Consider the following 23,447-nt stretch of genomic DNA (forward strand, 5'->3'; position numbering starts at 1 on the left):
TGTATTGTCTCAATCTCTTAGCAGCCCATGCAAGTGCACGACATGTCTTTTCAAGCATTGAGTATCTCGACTCGTAATTTGTGAATTTTTTACTCATGTAGTAGATGTCATGCTCTTTCCTACCTGTCTCGTCATGTTGACCGAGAACACAACCCATGGAATTATCAAGTACTGTCAAGTACATAATCAGCGGTCTCCCTGGGACTGGAGGCATAAGGATTGGAGGATTCTGCAAATACTCTTTTATTTTTTCGAAAGCCCTTTGGCAATCATCATTCCACCTGATAGCCTGATCTTTTCTCAATAATTTGAATATTGGCTCACACGTAGCTGTTAGGTGAGAGATGAACCTTGCAATGTAGTTCAACCTTCCTAAGAAACCACAGACTTGTTTTTCTGTTCTTGGCTCAGGCATTTCTTGTATCGCTTTCACTTTGGTCGGATCCACCTCAATCCCTTTCTCACTAACAATAAAACCCAAAAGTTTTCCAGATCTCACCCCGAAAGTACACTTGTTCGGATTAAGCCTCAGCTTGAATTTCCTCAAACGCTCAAACAGTTTTTACAAGTTCACCAAATGTTCTTCTTCCGTCTGAGATTTGGCAATCATATCATCAACATAAACCTCGATTTCATGATGAATCATATCATGGAAAAGAGTTACCATAGCTCGTTGATATGTTGCCCCAGCATTTTTCAGACCAAACGGCATCACCTTGTAGTAGAAGGTGCCCCATGGGGTTATGAAAGTTGTCTTCTCCATGTCTTCTGGTACCATCTTAATTTGATTATAGCCAGAAAAGCCATCCATGAAGGAGAATACCGAGAACTGAGCCGTGTTATCCACCAAAACATCGATGTGAGGTAATGGGAAATCATCTTTAGGACTAGCTCTGTTCAGATCCCGGTAGTCAACACACATCCGTACCTTTCCATCCTTTTTAGGTACTGGAACGATATTTGCAACCCATGGCGGATAATTTGTAACCGCTAGAAACCCTGCATCCAACTGTTTTTGCACTTCTTCCTTTATCTTGACAGCCATCTCTGGTCTTGTTCTTCTGAGCTTCTGCTTAACCGGAGGACAATCCTCTTTGAGAGGCAAATGGTGTACCACAATGTCTGTGTCAAGCCCTGGCATGTCCTGATAAGACCAAGCGGAGATGTCAACATACTCTTGCAGCAATTTAATCAGCCCCTTCTTCATATTATCTTCCAAAGCAACCCCTATCTTGATTTCTCTCCTGGCGTCCTCGATGCCGAGATTAATCACTTCAATAGACTCTTGATACGGTTGAATGACCCTTTCCTCCTGTTTTAACAACCTGGCAAGTTCTTCAGGGAGTTCACAGTCTTCATCCCTCTCTTCTTCAGCTTGAAAGATTGGATTTTCAAAGTCAAAGCGAGCCATAGCAGAACTGTTATCAATAGGATCCAGTGACGTGCATCTGCATGAGTGATGGTATGTGCTTATGAGTGTTAATAAGAAGTGGAAACTAAACAAAACATTGCCAAATGTATTTTTTTTTTTTTTGAAAATTGCAAAAATAGAAAGACAGTGAACAAAATATTTGAATGCAAAAAGACGTCCTTTATTTATGATAAAAAATGCAGGTATCCACATAGATGAGCCCTACAATGAGTCATCACGCCTTGGGCGGAACGTAAGACTTGGATATGCATGAATAAACAAAGAAAATTACTCTTTAAGAAGAGTGACTTGGATAATCTCTTCAGAAGACCAGTTGCGGAGAACTTCACCCGGGACCCTTGGACGCACCCAGTTGTCAATGTCGCAATCACTATCCCCATCTTCTTTGTTGATTGCAGAGACCTGGCCGTACTGAATGATGCCAGCACTGGAGAAAGTAATCGGCCCCTGACGAGTCTAAGGCGTTGAAGTTGTAGAAGTCAATGTCGGCTGATACCCAATCCCAAACTTGTCTTCCTTTACAGGTAAATCCACCAGACGTCCCCAACCGGGAGCAACACCTGAATTTACCAAGGCCTGTGCCTGCTTGAAGGACAACAAAGATGCACCTGCTTCAACCTCTTCCACTGAAGTTGCATCCTTGACTTGAACTGCCTCAAAGGCCTGACACAGGGTCGCATGAATCTCACTTTCTACCTCTACATACTTGAATGTAGACAGGTTACTGACCAGGATATCCTCCTCACCACAGACAATGATAATTCTTCTGTTGACCGGGAACTTGATCTTCCGATGCAAGGTCGGGGAGACTGCCCCAGCATTGTGGATCCAAGGACGACCCAGCAAGCAGTTATACGAAGGACTGATATCCATCACATAGAATACGGTGTTAAAGGTTTGTGATCCAATCTGAATTGGTAATTCTACCTCTCCAAACACTGACCTCTTAGACCCATCGAAGGCTCTCACAACAAGATCGGAAGGCTTCAAGATCAAACCTTCTACATCTAACTTTGACAGGGCTCTCTTGGGTAACACATTGAGAGAAGAACCTGTATCCACCAGAACATGGGATATCACAGTGCCTTTACACTCCACCAAAATGTGCAAAGCCTTGTTATGATCGTGTCCAGCTGGCGTCAAGTCAGAATTAGTAAAACCCAACCTGTTGCTTGCATGAACATTTGCAACGATCCCTTCTAGTTGGTTCACTGAGATCTCCTGAGGCACATATGCAGCATTAAGGAGTGGGAGAATAGATATCTTGTATGGCGTCTAAATCAACTGATCGACTACCTTGTAATCGCTTTTATTTATAATTCTCAAAAGTTCGTCCACATCCTTCGCAAAAGCAGGCTCAGAGCCAGCCTGTGGTGCAGAGATACCCTCATTCACAACTTGCTTGCCTTTGGCCTTCGCCGCGGCGTCAGCACTATCAGGTTGGGTAACCGGTGGTGAGAACAGTCTACCACTTCTGGTGAATCGCCCGATTCCACCAACATTGTCCCCTGCGGGATCTTTTATCTCAATTCCAGGTTCAGACTTCTGATCATGCACCTCTTCTACTTTCAGTGGCTGCTCCACTCCATGATCATGCGTGTACACACTCCCCCCGTAATGCCAAGGAATAGCCCTTTCGCTGGTGAAATGTAAAGGACCAGGGGTCGTGATGGTCATAGTGGATTGATGCGGTCGCACTGGTGGTACTTGTTGCGCTACTGGCGCACTGATCTGAGCGGTCGGGTAGAAAATTGTGATAGTGGCAACATCACAGTCATACTCAGAAATCTTATTTATTTAAGTACAAACATCCGAAACATCGGAATCAAGTTCAGCAAGTACATCAGAATCAAACACCATGTTTGGAATATCAGCAACAACATCAGAAAAATTAATTACATCATTGGGAATTACAAAATCAGCAGGAACAACATTTGTAAATTCTTCAGCATCTTTAGGAAAGAGAGGATCAACATCTGCATTCTCAACAACCCCTTCAACATACCTTTGGGCAGATAAGTCTTCAGCTTGGAGGATACCATCGTCAAGCAAGGCCTAGATAGCCTGCTGCAGCTTCACACAACCCAAACAACCGCTCCCACAGCCGGGGAAAACATCTGCCTTTAGCAAGTATTCTTTGATTTCTAACAGCGGAGTCTTCAGCTTCAACACCTCCTTGACTAGTTTGGCTTCTCCTTCAACCATGTTAACATTTGCTCTACCATGTTGCGGCATAGGATTGTTGACAACATTAGGAGCCGGTGCAAAGTTAATGGCCTTTGAATCAATAAGGTCCTGAACTACGTGCTTAAAAGCTTTGCAGTTCTCAATAGTTTGGCCAAGTGCCCCAAAGTGGAAATTACACCTAGCATTGGCGTCATAACCCATTGGAATTCTGCCAACGGGAGGAGCCAAAGTGCGTAACTGCACAAGTTGAAACTGTTGAAGGTTGGGAAGCAACTGGGTGTACGACATCGGAAGAGTGTCGAAACACCTATCCATCATCCTCTGTCTCTATTGATAAGCAGGTCTATTACCCAGTTGTTGTTGGTATTGATTTTGTTGACGTTGAGGTTGTTGTTGTTGCACTGGTGCTGCAGCCGGAATGGTCACTGCTGCAACATAAGGTTATTGATGGTAATTCTGAAAGTTATTCCTCCGGTTACCCCTGTTCTGATAAGAAGATATGGCATTTTCATCCCCTTCTCTCCTCTTCTGTCCTCCTAAGAACGGCTTCTTTGACCCCGAAGATGATCCAACCCCATTTTGGATCTTACATGTCTTCAAGTAGTTCTCCACCCTCTCACCGGTAGAGACCACATCAGCAAAATTCGAGGCGTTGCAACCCACCAGACGCTCCAAATAAGGTTCAGGCAGTGTGTTCATAAACATGTTGGCCATCTCTTTTTCCAACATCGGAGGCTGAACACGGGAAGCCAACTCTCTCCAGCGTTGGGCATACTCTTTGAAGCACTCGTTGCTCTTGAGAGACAGATTCTGGAGCTGAGTCCTGTCAGGTGCCATATCCGCATTGTATTGATATTGCTTCACAAAGGCCTCAGCCAAGTCTCTCCAGCAGCGAATATGGGCTCTGTCTAGCCTCATATACCACTCCAAGGATGCCCCAGCTAGGTTGTCCTGGAAGAAGTACATGAGCAGCTTCTCATTATCAAAATACGCGATCATCTTGCGGAAGTAAGCTTGTACATGAGTCTTCGGGCAAGAGTTGTCATTGTACTTATCAAACACAGGGACTTTGAATTTTGGCGGAACTCTCACACCTGGGACCAACCCCAAGTCAGCAACATCCACACTAAGAGCATTCTGCCCTTCCACAGCTTTCAATCTCTCTTCTAGTCTCCGAAACATAGGCTCCATACCATGGCCCATGCCAAAGTCCTCCTGAAGCAGGGGGAATTGATCCTCCTGATCATCAGGGATGGGTTGTTGACCAAGGTTGCCATGTGGGATTGGGATAGGCCCCGGTCCATTGGGTCCATTAGCCTCTCCAGCGGGAGGATCATCCACAACCTCCGGTTGAGTAGTAGGGGGATTCCCCTGTACCAACAATCTAATCTCCTGCTGTCCCTGAGCCACTCCTTGGACCACTTCCATGAACTGATTCAGGTGAATCCTCCTCTCAGCGAGCTCTGCTTGTAAACCTTCCATTGCTCTCTGTTGATTCCTTCGGGTACTGTATCGGTGAATGCCTGAGTCAGCTATCCTAATAATGGAATACCAACCAAGATGAAAACACTACGACGGTACCTGTTATGCAAGACATGCTAATGAATATGCAAATGCAATGACATGTTTATCAATTTCAAAGGGTATTCTACCCTTTGATTCCAGTCTCACATTAGATAAACAGTGTAAGAAAACCCCGACTAGAATCAAGAAGAAGAAGATATAAACCCCTAGGAATATATCAACATGATGCGTGCAATGCTTATGATTTAATTTTTATATCAGAGGAACTTTAGAGTCTTATTTGGAAATTTTGGAAATACTAAATGTTTATCACATACGGAAATATCACGTCAATTAATATTTGGAAATGTTTTTACGCCAAAGAAGTACAGTCTTGGTAACCAAATACAATAAAAGAGAGAAGGAAAATGAACATCTTATGGATCCCTAGAAGCAATCGTCCAAAGCCCTCGAGACCGGAAGATAAGCTGCACGAAGCCTCTTCACCTCCCTCTCATAGGCTGCCTCCATATCTGCCTTCTCTTTGGCGAGTCGATCATACTTCCTCTTCCAAAACATGGAAGACTGAGGAAGTAGAGAAGTCAATGCGTCATCAGGATCATCAATAACCTGATGCTCAAGGAACTCTATCAAAGCATCCTTCTCTCTGATTTACTGAAGCAACTCCTCTCGTTCACGGATCCAAGCACGCGAACAGTCTTCGTCTCTCAACTCCTCTACTCCTTGGCTAGGGAGGGTTGAAGGCCCAGCCACAACCAAAGGTGTGGGTCTTGGATACTCATAAGGCATGAGGTAATCGGAAGCTCTCCTCCTAACCCAAGAGGTATAGGGTTCCAAAGCGATACAGTTCTTCGGACCTATCTCCTTCCTTTCTTATGGATCTTGCGCCAAGCGCGGACCATCCTGCCCTTCAAGCCTTGGGGATCTTTACCCTCCTGAAAGAACACACCCTATAACAGAATGTTATTGGGTTTATCCTTTAGGGGGAACCCAAGCTGACGACGGGCCAAAATAGGGTTGTAGTTAATTCCACCGCATGTACCAAGAAGAAGTACATTGGAGAATTCACCACAAGAGTCGATAATCTGCACACCATCATATACACAGTTGTACCAAAAGATATCATCATTAGTAAGAGACATAAGTCTCGTGGACCACCGTAGACATCCTTTGTTCTCCTTGAAGGCGAGCGTCTGAGGCAAGTGCGAAATAAACCACTTGTACAATAGAGGCAAACAACACACAATGGTACCACCGCCCTTTGCATTCCTCATATGCAAAGAGAAATAAGTGTCACCCAACAGAGTAGGAACGGGATTAAGAGTAGAGAAAATCCTAATGGCGTTCACATCCACAAACTTGTCGATGTTGGGAAATAACACTAGCCCATAGATGAGTAGTACAAATATGGCATCAAAGGCGTCTTCACTCATGGCCTTCCCAAACATAGTAGCTTGATCAATGAGGAAATCAGACGGGAGACCTTGAATTCCACCTTTGGTAGTCATATGAGCACCAATAATAGATTCATCTATATGCAACAGATCAGCAATCTCTTGAGAAGAAGGAACTCTCTCCAAGCCACTGAACGACAACTGGTCTAGGATAGGTATGCCCACAAGATAGGCATACTCCTCAAGCGTGGGCAAAAGCTAGAAATCCCGAAAAGTGAAGCAACGGTACAAGGGATCATAGAACTGCACCAACACACTCATTAGACCTTCATCCACTTGAGTAGCCAAAATAGACAGAAGCTTCCCATGACGAGCCTTGAATTCCAAGGGATCTAATACATAGGATGTCAAACTCCTTAACTCTTTCAAGTCGGGTTGTCTGAAACTGTACTTCTTCGTATTCCTTCTTTGCTTATCCATGTCTGAAAATTTGCAAATAAACCTCTTAAGTTCCTTGAAATTTTTCTCATTGTTGATGATATGGATGTGTATGAATGCATGAATGCATGGATGCAACAATCACACTCAAGGATCAAGCAAATCACACCATACAAAGGTCATGGGATGGATCAAGTCATCCTTAATATCAATCATCCATTTTGGTGGATTATGGTTTACACCTTATCAACACCCAAGTTCCATTGATATTAAGGATACACAAGAACGGATCAACCACGAATCAAGGGTTTGTTGCGAGTCGCGAGCATGGAGTCTTGGTTAAGAACCACCCAAAGGAAGTGTACTATGGTTAAACCTGACAATCATGTTCTATAAGAGGTTCCCATAGTCATCATCCCATCTTTCTGATATTATCGGATAAATGACTACTCGTATTCCAAAAATATTCTCAAGAGAGACTCTTATGAGTGTAGTATCGCGTAACAATCGTATCAAATCTTACACTTGAACGATCTTCGCACTACGTCCTAAAAATAGGCCAAGATGGGCGTGGTAAACTAGGGTCTTTGGCTTCTAAGGCATATATTGGAAAGAGTAATGCCTAACCACGACTACTCGTGTGACATTATTGATCCCAATATAACCTCCACCAAGTGAATGGGCTTGCAAGTCAACTTGCTAAGGAATAACTCCACACAAGTCAACAAGACTATGCCATTCTCCTATCCTAAGTGCACTCGAGTTCGGGTATAGAACTCATCTCACATAGATCACCAAGCATACAAGGAATTAATATTCAAACAATTCAATCATTACATACAATACAGTAATCCCAAATTGCACAAAAATATGTCACAAAGCAATATACCATACAATACAACAAATATGAAAAATAGGCAAAACCCACTAGGCAAATGATAGTCCCCAGCAGAGTCGCCACTTTTCTGTAGCGGGGTATTCGTTACCATTAGAGATATTGACTAAATCCAAGGTAAACCATACAAGTCGAGTCGCCACCGCACTTCTATTTATCCAAAGGAATGGTTAGAAAGCGAACAAAAACCTAAAAGTTTTATCGAATCAAAAACTAGTAAAAATGTCAGAGATCTGGGTAAGGGGGTTGGTTATGCAATAGGAAGGTTTTAAGCACCCAAAACATTCTAGGTACTCCTAGGGAGCCCTTTTCATAAGTGTTATTCTAGTCTAAAGGGTGTAGGTATATCTAAAGTACTATTTACTAAAAGGAAGGTTAAAAGAAAATGACTCGCAAGGATGTCGCATCCACTGCCTACATATCTCATATGAGTATGAGAATCAGAGTCTTCGTAGCTCGTCTACCTATGGGTTAAAGAGAAGTGTGCTCGGTAAGACGTCGCGTCTTATGCCTACGTATCTCATCTGGAATGAGAATCAGAGCAAAACGTAGTTCGGCTAACTATGGGGTTAAGGATTGCCATCTGAACATGGACTTACAAAAGAGGACACCAGCTGTGTCAAAGGAGGGTGGGCAGTGTGTTCAACGTCCTAGCAGTAGGTGTCGCAACTTGCTGAATCGAGTCTTAGGCAGTTACCTCTTTGCAATAGAACGAACTAACATGCCACAAGAGCGGAGACGCAAGAAAGGTCTAAAAGTGGGGAAGCTCTGCTCTAGAGTTGTCATGAAATATGGACCTATGTGTTAGGATTTACAGAGGGGAACATTTACCTAATGTTAGCATGCAAAGAATAAGGGAATTCTACCTATGTTATCATACAAAGGGTTCTACCTAATGGGTGCTACTTAAACGGGACAAGAGTCGACGGATGGAGCGCGGAGAGGAGTTACGAATAAGGGTAGATGGCAATACCGAAGGCAATCGACTTACAGGTAGATGGTGATGCCTAAGGCAATCGACTTACAAGAGGATGGATGAATGCGTGTTGGTTTTGTTAAGTTTTGAAAATGATTACTCGACGTTGGATCGAGCTTTTTATCTTATTTTGAAATGGTTATCGGATGTTCGTTTTAATTCTTGTATTAACAGGTGACTAAAGAAATAAATAAACAAATATTATACACTTTATGGGAGAGGAGTACATTTGTTATGAATGGGGATTGTTCATGGCAAACAAACAATAAGAATATATGCCTCATACATCATACATGTAGGCAACAATTATCAATCATATCGGATAAATAAACAATATATAATCAAACCAAAGAATCAAATAATGGAGCATTTAAACAATGCATGGGAGTATGAACATGTTAAATAATCAAGCAATAGAAAGCATAAATGAGAGAAACAAGTATAAAAGATAACAGATGAATCAAACAGATGAAAATATGCACACGAAGGGTGCAGTGAATAATTTAATCAGGAAATGAGGTAAGGACCAAATAAAATCAAGGTAAAAGGCCTTTAATACATGTCACATGAGATGAACAAGGGAGGATCAAAATATCTCTTCAATTTCCATAAGCAATCCCTAAGTCAAACATCGATCATAAAGAAGTCAACTAAAAATTCAAGTCAACTTAAAAAATAACAAATAAATAGAAAATTAATCAAGAAAATTATGAAAAATTAAACTAAATAAGGTGCGGTCAGGATATCATCATCCCCCAAAAAGATTTTTAAAATAATGAAAATTGGTACGTGAATTAATTAAAATAAAACAGAAGTCAAACCAAAAGTCAATTAATAAGACTAGGTTAGAAATAAATCAAGAATAAATAGTAAATTAATCAAGAAAATTATTGAAAATTAAACTAAATAAGGTGGGGTCAGGACATCACCATCCCCCAAAAAGATTTTAAAAATAATGAAAATTGATACGTGAATTAATACATGAATTAATAGTGAAATGGGATTTGATATGTGATGAAGCTTTGCCTCCTTGCCACGAAATTCCAATGCTCCTTTAGGGTTAGGGCTTCAGCTTCTTAAATAGGGTGGATTAGGTGTTCTCATGGGCTTTTTAATAAGTGATTTATCCATAAGAATAAAAGTGTGAAGTGAGGTGTAAAATATTGTTATTTTGGGCCAAACTTAAGTGAATGGATGTCCAATGCATGGCTAAAAGAGGTAAAAAACGTGATTGGTTTGTGCAGCATGTTTAGAAAATCTGATTGGGCCAGCCAGGCCCAAAATCTGCCTAGAAAATCAAGTCATGGTGCCCACTTTAAATGAATGTATCTCTCAAACCCTGGACCCAAATGAGATGATTCCAAAAGGATGTGAAAGAGGACATGGCAAGGTAAATTTTTTGTGAAGAAAGTATTTTCAAATAATGCCTTGAAGTGCAAGAAAACTGGCCAAGAAGTCTTGACAAATTTTGAAGATTTTGGACTTAGAAATTTTTCTAAGTGTCCTAAAAAAATGTCTCAATTTGACTAAGCATAACTTTCTCAATTCTAATCCAAATGGAGCAAACTTTATATCTCTAGAAATATTGGAACAAGAGGAACAACTTTCATGTTTGAGAAATTTTCAAATGGAGCTTTTATCTTGATGAAAAATGGGCTTAAAGTGAGTGCGACGATCATGAAAACTTGCCCTAAATGGAAAGTCAACCATTTCCAAATTAAGTAACTTTTCCAATTCCTGATTAAATGATGAATCCATGATCCAACCTTGATCAAATTTCACATTTAGGATCCCCTAGGCATGGATTTTGAGATTCCACTCTCAAAATGTCAGGAGTTGACTTTTCTGGCCCCATAGTTGACTTTTCCCAAACTGTCTGATTCCCGATTCCATTGATCAATTGAAGCACTTCTAGCTCAAATAAAGAGATGATTTTTTGTATGTAGACCCTTGTGGAAATATGGAGGGTCATGGAAAAGAGTTTCACCCAAAGAATCAGAAATAAACTGATTTTATACCAAACCCTAGTTATAGGGCAAAATGATCAGGAACTTATTGCACTGATTGCCAATGGATCTTTCTAAGATAATTGTGAATCTTCCTAGGCCAAGATGCCTCTATAATCATGACATGGATGAGCTCCTCTACTTCCAACCAAACATTTCCTGTTGCAGGTAGCCATGAAACCCTAATTTCTGATTAAATCCAGATGAACACTCTGATAGCTTTGAATCCTTCACTGATGAACTGAGGACCATAATAAGATACTTGGACCCCCTGAGACCCTTGAGACTTGTATAGTTAGAAAATGAAGTCCAATTCTCAATCTTGCTTTGTGTGGGCTCCTTTTGTTAAGGAGTGATCGATCAAAACCTGATCTCCATGTCACTAATGCAGTATGCAATTAGTATGACCTAATATGATGCTAATGAAGTGTAAAACATAATCCCATGCTTCCAGGAAAAATGAAGGGTAAATTTTGGGGTATTACAGGGCTGAAGCTATGAATACAGCTTGCTATGTTCACAACAGAGTTACCTTGAGAAAGGGAACCTCTTCCACTCTGTATGAAATATGGAAAGGCAGAAAACCTACTGTGAAGTACTTTCATATCTTTGGAAGCAAATGTTACATTCTTACAGATCGTGAACAGAGAAGAAAAATGGACCCCAAAAGTGATGAGGGTATATTCCTGGGATACTCTACTAACAGCAGAGCATACAGAGTTTTCAACTCCATAACTAATGTCCTGATGGAATCCATAAATGTTATTGTTGATGATAAAGACGAAGAATCCAATGTCATAGAGGATGTTGGAACATTCCTTGAGACTTCGACAGAAAATGTATAGGATACTCCTCCTGGACTTGAGTTAGAAGCATCCAACAAGGTGCCTTCTATCAGGATTCAGAAAGACCACCCTAAGGATCTTATCATAGAAGATCCCAATAGTGGTGTGATTACCAGATCAAGGGAGAATAGCTCAAATTCATGCTTTGTATCCAAGGTTGAACTTTAAAATGTGAAAGAAGCTCTGACTGATGACTATTGGATCAATGCTATGCAAGATGAACTGGAGCAGTTTAAAAGGAATGAAGTATGAGAGTTAGTTCCAAGACCTGAAGGGACTAACATCATTAGTACCAAGTGGATTTACAAGAACAAGTCTGATGAGAAAGGAGTAATCACTAGGAATAAAGCAAGACTAGTGGCACAAGGGTATACTCAAGTTGAAGGGGTTGATTTTGATGAGACTTTTGCACCTGTTGCAAGACTTGAGTCAATAAGGTTGTTGTTAGGTGTTGCCTGCATTCTGAAGTTCAAATTGTTCCAAATGGATGTGAAGAGTGCCTTTTTAAATGGCTACTTGAATGAAGAAGTCTATGTGGAACAACCTAAAGGGTTCAGTGATCCTAATCTACCAAAACATGTGTACAAGTTGAGGAAAGCTCTGTATGGATTGAAGCAAGCTCCTAGAGCTTGGCGTGAGAGGCTGACTGAATTTCTGACTACTAATGGTTACAGAAAAGGAGGGATATATAAGACTTTATTTATGAAGGATGAAGATGGAAAAATCATGATTGCCCAAATATATGTGGATGATATTGTCTTTGGTGGAATGTCAGATAGAATGGTGAAACATTTTGTTAACCAGATGCAATCTGAATTTGAAATGAGTTTGGTTGGGGAATTGACTTATTTTCTTGGACTGCAAGTTAAACAGATGGAAGATTCTATGTTTCTCTCCCAAAGCAAATATGCCAAGAACATAGTTAAGAAATTTGATATGGATAATGCTAGTCACAAAAGAACTCCTGCACCTACTCATTTAAAGTTAACTAAAGATGAAGGAGGTTCTAGTATTGATCAATGCTTGTATAGAAGCATGATAGGTAGTCTACTATATCTAACTGCTAGTAGACATGATATTGCCTATGCATGTGGTGTGTGTGCTAGATACCAAGCATAACCCAAAGTGAGTCACTTAAATCAAGTCAAGAGGATTCTCAAGTATATTAATGGGACTTGTGATTATGGGATGCTCTACTCTCATGGCTTTGAGCCTATCTTATATGGGTATTGTGATGTTGATTGGGCTGGGAGTGTTGATGACAGAAAAAACACATCAGGAAGATGTTTCTTCTTGGGTAACAATCTCATATCTTGGTTCATCAAGAAATAGAACTATGTATCATTATCCACTGCAGAAGCTAGGTACATAGCAGCTGGAAGCAGTTGTTCCCAACTGGTATGGATGAAACAGATGCTGACTGAGTACAATGTCACTCAGAATGTCATGACATTGTTCTGTGACAATCTCAGTGCCATCAACATTTCAAAGAATCATATCCAACACAGCAGGACCAAACATATTGACATTAGACATCACTTCATAAGAGATCTGGTAGAAGACAAAGTGATTACCTTGGAACATGTGGCAACTGAACTACAACTTGCTGACATATTTACAAAGGTTTTGGATGCTACTCAGTTTGAAAATTTAAGGGGCAAGTTGGGAATATGTCTTTCTGAGGAATTATAGCAACTAAGGATGTTAGGAATTTACTGTTTAATATTTCAAATTATTAAACAATTGAAAGTGTGCTCTGATTGGTCAACAGATAATAGTTATTTCACTTGCAACAAGCGTTACTTGTTCCACTCTTTCAACTTCCATTCACGCAAGCATCCTCTCAGAGAAATTTTTCATTTCGTCTCTAAGATACTCATCATGTCTCAATAATCCAACTTTTCTCCTTCCAAGAACATGCCTTGTTCTCCTAGCGCTGAACCAAGCAACCCTAACAGAGAAGATCCTATTGCTGACTCTGTGAATACCCCACATGCAACAAGACCTAAAGAAACTGTATCAGGCTTCTCCTCATCCATCGTTCTTGAGGAACGAACCAAAAAAGGTTCCAAGTATGTTCACAATTCCATTGCCACTATAGTGACTGGAATACTGTCTGGAAATCATGAGGTCCCTGGGGTTTCCATTCCCTTAAACACTATTGAACCTGATAGTGTTGCTATCAAGAAAATACTGAGTCTTTAGGAAAGAATATCTCTGATGATGTTGAGCAAACTGATGCTCATAAGGAGTCAAATGTTGACAAACCCTTAGATAATGTGGCTGGTGAGGAAGTTCATGTCACTCATGATGTCAGTAACAACCCTAACTGTGAGGCTGAAACAGTAGACCTGGAGGAATTTTCTGATAATGAGTTGTTGTCCTCTGTCCTCCCTAGCATAGCCAAAAGGGTTAGGACTAGGAAAGAAAAGAAAACTGTGGCTCAAATGTCCCCCAGAAAGAAGATTGATGTTCCAACCTCTTCAAAGACAACGGTGGCAGTCGAGAGTTCCCTCAAGAGGAAAGTTCATGGTCCAACCAAATCTTGGAGCAAAGTGGTGCCCAAGAAAAAGAAGACCAAGTTTGTTGTTGTTGAGTCTGACTCAGATGTTCCTTGTAATGTCTCTGACATTCTGTCAAAGAAGAAGCCAACCACTAGCAAGCTTGCAGTTGGTGTCCCTGAGGTACCAATTGACAACATATCTTTTCATTTTGCTTCAAGTGTAAACAGGTGGAAATATGTTTATCAGAAGAGGCTGGCTCTGGAAAGAGAATTAGCTCAGAATGTCCTAGACTGTAAGGTATTATGGATCTTACTCAAGAGGCTGGTTTAATGAAGACTGTGACTAAGTTTTCAAAGTGCTATGAGAAGTTGGTAAAGGAATTTATTGTTAATTTGTCTGAAGAATGTGCTGATGGCAAGTCTAAGGAATTCAAGAAAGTGTATGTCAGAGGCAAGTGTGTACATTTCTCTCCTTTAGTGATCAACAAGTATTTGGGAAGGCCTGATGAAGCTCAACCTGAGCTTGAGGTGATTGACAACAAAATCTGTCAAGTCATCACTGCTAATCAGGTAAGGAAGTGGCCTCTCAAAGGAAAATTGGTGGCAAGTAAACTGAGTGTCAAGTATGCAATGCTGCACAAGATTGGAGCTGCTTACTGGGTGCCCACCAATCATAAATCTACAATTGCTGTAATGCTTGGAAAGTTTATATATGTTGTTGGAACCAAAGCCAAATTTGACTATGGCTCATATATTTTTGATCAAACTTTGAAGCATGCAGGAAGCTTCAGTGTGAAGGGTCCTATAGCCTTTCCTTCTCTCATCTATGGTATTGTTTTGAATCAGTTTCCAAACATCTTAACTGAGAATGATTCTGTGAAGAAAAGAGACAGCCCTATGTCTTTCAATCATAAGTTGTTCCTAGGTACCCATGTCCCTGACATTGTCATGACATCAGGTGAGACATCACGTGTAAGCAATCAGCCAGGTAAAGCTACTATCATTGCAATGCTCAAAGAAACCTGCAAGGAATTAGAGGCAAGGAAGCTGAACTTGGAAAAATTGATTAGCTCTTTGGAGATGACTGAAGGTGATGTGCTAGCTGATGGTGGAGAATTTGGTGAAGTTGCTGCTGTTGCAGAAGAAGCTGAAAGACAAGGTGAAGAGGGAGAAGCAGATACCAGTCCTGATGATGGCACAAATGATGATGCTGACTCTGAGTCAGATGACTAGAACATATCTTGTGTTTTTGATAATTGCTTGTATTGTTATTTTTTTTGGTCTGTAATATTAAGTGTTGCTTTGGCAACATTTTTGACAAAAAGGGGGAGTAACACTTGTACCCCAGGACAACAGATTTCTTTGAAGTTGAAGGTCCTCTAAACAAGAGGTTATGTTGTTGTTTGCTCTCTGCTTGATCTTCTCTTGTGTTGCTACTGTTTGAAGTTTAACTTCTATGTTTGCTAAGTGTATTAGCTAATTTGATTCTCTGCTTGGATGTGTGCTTTCTGCTGTTGTGATGCCAAGTTGTTTTAGCCAAAAATTTGCCAAAGGGGGAGTTTGTAGATGTTTTTGATTGGCTGTTGTAGCGGGGTATTCGTTACCATTAGAGATATTGACTAAATCCAAGGTAAATCATACAAGTCGAGTCGCCACCACACTTCTATTTATCCAAAGGAATGGTTAGAAAGCGAACAAAAACCTAAAAGTTTTATCGAATCAAAAACTGGCACCTGTGATGGAAGACTCGTGTTATGCCTTAGATATCATTGATGAATGTGTTAGAGAATTAGAACAAAAAGAAATTATAAAAACAATTAAGTTACCATCAACTCTCATAAGGGAAGATGATGACTTTAAGAAACCCTACATCGATGATAACCTTTACGAATGTTTATCCCTTACCCCAGATCCTATGCCATGCCATAAGAAACCAACCTTAGAACTTAAGGAACTGCCTAAGAACCTGAGATATGAGTTCCTCGATGAAAAGATGAACCGTCCAGTTATAGTCAGTGCTACCTTGAGCCAAGAGGAAACGAACCAACTTTTAGATGTTTTACGAAGATATCCCTCAGCCTTAGGATATAATATCTCTGACCTAAAAGGTATAAGTCCATCCGTATGCATGCATCAGATTTCTCTAGAAGAAGATTCAAAACCCTCTAGGGAACATCAGAGAAGAATAAACCCTATAATGAGTGATGTTAAAAAGGAAGTTCTTAAGTTACTTGAGGCAGGTATAATCTATCAGATCTCGGATAGTAAGTGGGTGAGCTCTGTGCATGTAGTACCTAAAAAGGGAGGCATCATAGTCGTGCAAAACGATAAAGTCGAACATGTGGCAAAACGTTTAGAAGGAGGATGGTGGATGTGTATAGATTATAGAAAATTAAATAAAGCAACTAGGAAGGATCATTTCCCTTTACCATTTATAGACCAAATGTTGGAACGTCTAGCCATACACTCTTACTTCTGCTATCTAGATGGATACTCTAGATTCTTCCAAATACCTATCCACCCCGAAGATCAAGAAAAAACTACCTTTACATGCCCTTATGGAACTTTTGCCTACAGACGAATGTCGTTCGGCCTCTGTAATGCCCCAGCTACTTTCCAACGCTGCATGATGTCAATCTTTGCCGATTACCTAGATGGTATCATGGAAGTGTTTATGGATGATTTCTCGGTTTGCGGATTTGATTTCCACAATTGTCTTGCTAACCTTGAGAAAATCCTGGAGAGATGCGTGGAGGTGAACCTCGTGCTAAACTGGGAAAAATGCCATTTCATGGTAACCGAAGGAATAATTTTAGGACATATAGTTTCTGAAAAAGGTATAGAGGTAGATAAAGCTAAAATAGAAGTTATAGAAAACCTAAAACCACCAAAAACCATCAGAGAAGTCTGAAGCTTCCTTGGACACGCTGGATTCTGCCGGCGTTTCATTAAAGACTTCTCCAAAATAACTAAACCTTTAACCGGACTTTTAATGAAAGATGCTGAATTCATTTTCGATGAAAAATGTAATGACACATTTAATCTTTTAAAACAAGCGTTAGTATCGGCACCCATTATGAAACCACCTGATTGGTCAGAACCGTTTGAGATAATGTGCGATGCTAGTGATTACGCAGTTAGAGCCGTTCTAGGACAAAGGAAAGATACAAAATTACATGCCATTTATTATGCCAGTAGAACCCTAGATGCTGCCAAACTTAACTACGCAACAACTGAAAAAGAATTACTCGCTGTAGTTTTCGCTATAGACAAATTTAGATCTTATCTAGTAGGAGCAAAAATTATAGTTTACACCGATCATGCTGTCATTCGTTACCAATTAAGTAAAAAAGATGCCAAGCCCAGGTTACTCTGATGGATTCTATTACTACAAGAGTTTGATTTAGACATAAGAGATAAAAAAGACACTGAAAATGTAGTAGCCGATCACCTTTCTAGGTTAGAACATCTAAAACTAGAACTAGTACCCATAAATGATGATTTTGCCTATGATAGATTGATCGCTAGAGTAGAAACTATTGAAGATAATAACCTAGATCCTTATGAGCACCCTCAAAATTCCTTAGCAATAAGTAACGTACCCTGGTATGCAGATTTCGTTAATTACCTAGCTGCTGATATAGTACCCCCAGATCTTGACTACCACCGCAAGAAGAAATTCTTCCACGATGTGAGAAACTTCTATTGGGACGAACCGCTCCTTTTCAAAAGGGGTAAAGATGGCATTTTTCACCGTTGCGTTCCAGAAGAAGAGGTCAATAGTATTATCGAGCATTGTCATTCTGCACCTTATGGTGGACATGCGAGCACATCTAAGACATACGCCAAGATTCTTCAAGTTGGCCTATTCTGGCCTACCATGTGGCGTGATATCTATGCTTGTATTGTCAAATGTGATAGATGCCAACGCACTGGAAACATTTCAAGGCGTGATGAAATGCCTCTAAGAAACATTCAGGAAGTAAAACTCTTTGACGTATGGGGTATAGATTTCATGGGACCTTTTCCACCATCCTTAGGAAACAGGTATATCTTAGTAGTCGTAGACTATGTGTCTAAGTGGATTGAAGTTATAGCTGCACCCACAAACGACACTAGGGTAGTAATCAAACTATTTAAAAACTATATATTCCCTAGATTTGGAACACCACGTTTAGTCATAAGCGATGGAGGATCACACTTTATATCGAGAATATTTGACAAACTTTTAAGAAAATATGGAGTTAGGCATAGAGTAGCAACACCATACCATCCACAAACTAGTGGCCAAGTAGAAGTGTCTAATAGGGAGATAAAACAAATCCTAGAGAAAACTGTTTCTATTTCTAGGAGAGACTGGTCTTAGAAGCTTCAAGAAGCATTATGGGCCTATAGAACCGCTTTCAAAACCCCTATAGGAACTACTCCTTATCAACTAGTTTATGGAAAATCCTATCACTTACCTTTCGAATTAGAGCATAAAGCCTATTGGGCCATTAAAACTTTGAATTTAGACTACCTAGCCGCTGGAGAAAAGAGTACCCTAGACATTCATAAACTAGAAGAACTTAGGCAATCTGCCTACGAGAACGCAAAAATATATAAAGAGAGGACAAAAGCCTATCACGACAAAAGAATAGTAAAGAAAAATTTCAATATAGGCGATCCTGCTCTCCTTTTTAACTCTAGGTTACGACTCTTCCCTGGAAAGCTACGTTCAAGATGGACCGGTCCTTTCGAAGTATCCAAGATTCTGAGATCCGGAGCCGTAAAAATCAAGAACGATACCTGTAGTCCATTCATTATAAATGGACAAAGACTGAAGCTCTACGGAGGAGGAGATATTCCAGCATACTACTCGAGCCACACCCTGATTGATCCACCAATCCCTACTACTACAGGTGTATAAATTCTAATCGTCAAGCTAATGACGTTAAACAAGCGCTGCGTGGAAGGCAACCCATGGTTTTTCTTTCATTTTACTTTTTCGCATTTATTTAATTTAATTTTTATTTTATTTTATTTTATCATATTTTGCATTGAGACTAAAATTTGAATGGTTTGCAATTTCAGGATCACTTTCTTAACTTTTACAGGATGCAGGATTTCGATGACATGCACGTGGCCTATAGAGATAATGCTCAGAGGGAGCGCTACATTGCTTTGTATCAGTGCCCTATGGCACCCACACGTTATCCCGATCATCACTGTATGGAGGCACTGGGTATCGAGCCGAGTATCCGATTCCTTAGCCACCAGCTTCACTGGGACCAGTTTGCTGATGACTTGAGTAACACCTACAGGAACCTGACTTTGGAGTTCCTGAGTTCATTCAACTATGACCCATACTCAGGACCAGATGAGTATGCTGCTTTCAGGCTTTTCGGAGTTGAGTACTCCTTCCGCCAGAAAGAGTTCGGCGACCTTTTGGGTTTCCAGACCACTCCTGATGCTATCACGAGACACCTATGGGATATTTCCTGGGTAAGGAGGTGGAGAAGTTTTGGAGTGATATATCGAGTGGCGGAAGCCAGGATCCATCTACGCAGCTGTCTCATGTTATACATAACCCCGCCTTCAGATATTTTCATATGCTATTAGCACATTCCTTCCTGGGAAGGCCGGATACAGAGACACTACTAAGTGAAGAGGAGATCTTCCTATTATTTTGTGCATCCCAGTCTCGCCAAGTAGCATGTGGGAACTTCTTGTTATACAGTCTCAGCGGTATCTCCATATTTACCGAAGGAGTCATCCATGTTGGCGGAATCATCACGTAGATCGCTGTCGCTTTAGGTCTGTCTCGTAAGCTGTCACATCTCCGGATCTACTGTAGGTACACTACCATGGACATCGACTTCTGTTTGACCAGAGGATTGATGAGGAGAGCCTCTTTCCACCTATGTCAGTTCCGACTGCTAGTCGACAGCGAGGCTATCCATTATTTCACACTGCCATATCCCATGATGACCAGCGTGCATGATCCAGCGAATTGGAGTTATGCTCTGGAGGGCCAGGGAGAGACCGTTCAGGAACCAAGATCACCACCCATGCTACTGAAGTCGACTGTCTATATCAAGAGATCACAGAACTCAAGCAGGAGGTAGCCAGGCTCCGTGGATCCTCTCAGGAAGATGACATCCCCACTATATGATCTCACCATTTCATCTTATTTTATCTCTTTTTTATATTTCTCGTATTTACATAACTCATCCTATATTATCGCATTTGGAATATTATATAAACTACATCTATACATTAATATTTCTACTTTTATCTATATATGTCTTATGTTTGTTTTATTTGCATTTTATTTTTTCAGTTATTTATGTATTTATTAGTCTAATATTTAATTTTTGTTTCAGTTTCATTTTTATTTTTGTTTTTACCTTTATAAAATTATGCAAGCCAAAGATACTAGGAAAATCACAAGACAAATGCTATCCGGACCCCTCAAATCCAAAAGACAAGAGAAGCCCAAACCAAAGGACCAAAATCCGGCCCAGCCAGATTTTGCCTTGTGGCGCCCGCCATAGACCCTGTTGCGCCCGCCACAGCGTCTGTAAAAGGTCGGGGCAGAACCCCTTTTTTCACCATTTTTACAACTTACAACCTTTCAAACCCATTTTTTCACCTTGGAAAAACATCCTTGAACCCACAAAAAGCTCATACTTTTCTAACCACCACACCGTACAAATCACTTTTCCGATTTCCATTTTCATTTTCATCCGTCGGATTTCGTAAAAATCCAACTTTTTCACAAACCACTTCATCTTCTTCATCACTTTTCAAAAGCTTTCAAATGGAGTTTAACGAATTCATTCTTCGAGGAGGGAAACCGGGGGATAGACAAAGAAAAATTATTGAACGGTTGCAAAATCGGGAAATCCTCCCGACAAGGTATGTTGACGAAAACTGTCTCTACACTTTAGGTATCTATCATAGCATATTTCATTTATTAGATAACTTAGGTTTGCATAATTTCTTTTCCAACAAAGAACCCACCTATGAGCGGTTGACAATTGAATTTTTGAGTTCCTTAATTTATATTGTCAACCCTAACACAGCTAGCACAGGTTGTACTGTCGGATTTAGAATGTTTGCTGTTGAATACAAATTCAGTACCGACGAACTAGCCAGCTTGTTAGGAATCCCTCATGGGGAAGGTGCTATTTGTGAGGCCCCTTTGGATTCGGAGTGGTCAGTTGAGGTATTTTCCTTCTGGGAGCATTTATCAAACACTTCCATAAACTCTTTTGAAGGAGTTCTTGCCTCAACTATCCACAACCCGGCCATCAGAGTTTTTAGATATCTGTTGGCATGCACTATTTTTGGCCGGGAGAATCCAAATAAGGTTAATGCTAGAGAGCTTATATTTTTACAAGGAAACCTCACAAATAGACGTATTAATTCGGTCCCGTTCATGCTTGCTCATATGACCTTAACTTTGAATAAAGCAGGACCGATTTCTTTTGGTGGATTGATCACATCTATTACTCGGGCGCTTAACCTGAACGGTGAGATGGCTACCCTAGACCCCTTACCTCCTCGCACAATTCACCTAAAAATTTTGAGAGACATGAAATTTTGCCGCTCGAGGAGAGAAGGAGGCTATATGCTTATGGTTCATGGTGTAGCCATCCCTGTAACACCCCAAAATTTGCCCTCCTCATTCATGCATTCATTTTTAGGTCATTTAACATTTCATATTGCATTTCATCATGTCAATCAGAATCAGATCCAAGAAACTTTATTTAAAAAAAACGAGAAAAAAAATTAAATAAATAAATAAATAAATAAAAATATAAATAAATAAATAAACAAAAGAAAAAATCTCAGACTTGGACCTCTCTCAAAAGCCCACTAAGCTACCAATATTAGGCTATAAATTCAGAGTTTCAGTGAAACAAAATTTCATTCTATTCCTATTACCCTGTCTGGGAAAAAGATAGTGAGAGAAGCAAAACACTCTGAGGTTTCCTTGGAACAAAACCCTGGACAAAACCTGAAGAGAAACCTAGACAGAGAGAGTGAGAATTAATCTACAACAACCTCCAGGCAACTCTGAAAGGTTCATTCTGACTCACACACTTTCAGCTCAAGCAAACCCTAACATTGGTTTGCAAATCCAGCCGTGCCATTTGATTTCAACCGATCTCTCCAATCAGGTTTGCCCTATATCCATCATCTTTATGCCTTTAATTTGAATGCTCTAAATGTATGAGGTATTATGGGTGAATTTGATACCCTTTTGATGCATGTGTTTGACAAGAGGTTTAGGCCTCCTACCCTTGGTTGCTTTTTGTGAGCTTTTTGTGAATTGAAAGGGCATGATTCATGTGGTTACATTTTGATTTGGGGGCAACTCTTGGTTACCCTATCTTGTTTCTCTAACCTGTTTGTTGAGTTTTGTTTTGTGAGGGCTCATATGACTCTTGCAGAGATGGTTTTCCTGGTGTTCCACTTTATTTATGGGATACCACCTGGAGGTTTTATTCCGACTACCTGTACTGACTCACTTTCTTTGATGGTGTTAGCTTGGAAGGATCTCAGGGTTTCCTTGTTCCGTTAATTACTGTTACTTCGGATCTTTATCCGTGTGGTACTTTTACATTTTCCCCGCATTTTACTGCTTTCCTAGCTGGAAGACCTCGATAGGAGGCAATGTTTTTGTGTTTACTTTATGCAGGTTCCTTCGTTAAGGACTGCCTTTTTCCCTGAGCCTCCCTAACCCTACCAACTCATTGATTTTTATTCTCCTAAGAACACGTTTACTCCTTCTACTACAGGAGAGTAAGTCTCCAAAGGTCGAGCATCCGGTAGATTGTGTAGTAACGTCTTTCGTCCAAAACCCAATCCATAACCCTGTAGTTAGCCGAACTACGTTTTGCTCTGATTCTCAGGCCAGATGAGATACGTAGGCATAAGACGCGATGTCTTAGCGAGCACAATTACCCTTAACCCCTAGGTAGCCGAGCTACGAAGACTCTGATTCTCATATTCAGATGAGATACGTATGCAGTGGATGCGACATCCGTGCGAGTCATTTTCTTTTGACCCCTTTTTTTTAGTAAATAACACATTAGATAAACCCACATCCTTTAGACAAGAACTACAAAAGTGGATCCCGTAGAGTACTACAGATGCGTAGGGGTGCTAATACCTTCCCTTCGCATAATCGACTCCCGAACCCAAGATTTGGTTGCGAGACCCTGTCTTGTCCTTTCCTTTTTCCAGGTTTATTTCG

The 23,447-nt window shown here is 40.5% G+C and overlaps 1 protein-coding gene across 1 annotated transcript; it reads left to right on the forward strand.

Annotated features, from left to right (window-relative positions):
• Window positions 1-14,503: 14,503 nt before the first annotated feature.
• On the forward strand, window positions 14,504-15,433 carry LOC127087526 (uncharacterized). Its single transcript, XM_051028420.1, has 2 exons — window positions 14,504-14,728; window positions 14,771-15,433. The coding sequence occupies exons 1-2, from the start codon at window positions 14,504-14,506 to the stop codon at window positions 15,431-15,433; spliced, it is 888 nt and encodes a 295-aa protein (XP_050884377.1).
• Window positions 15,434-23,447: the final 8,014 nt, after the last annotated feature.

Source organism: Lathyrus oleraceus, chromosome 1, assembly GCF_024323335.1.
Source record: "Lathyrus oleraceus cultivar Zhongwan6 chromosome 1, CAAS_Psat_ZW6_1.0, whole genome shotgun sequence".
NCBI classification, from domain to species: domain Eukaryota; kingdom Viridiplantae; phylum Streptophyta; class Magnoliopsida; order Fabales; family Fabaceae; genus Lathyrus; species Lathyrus oleraceus.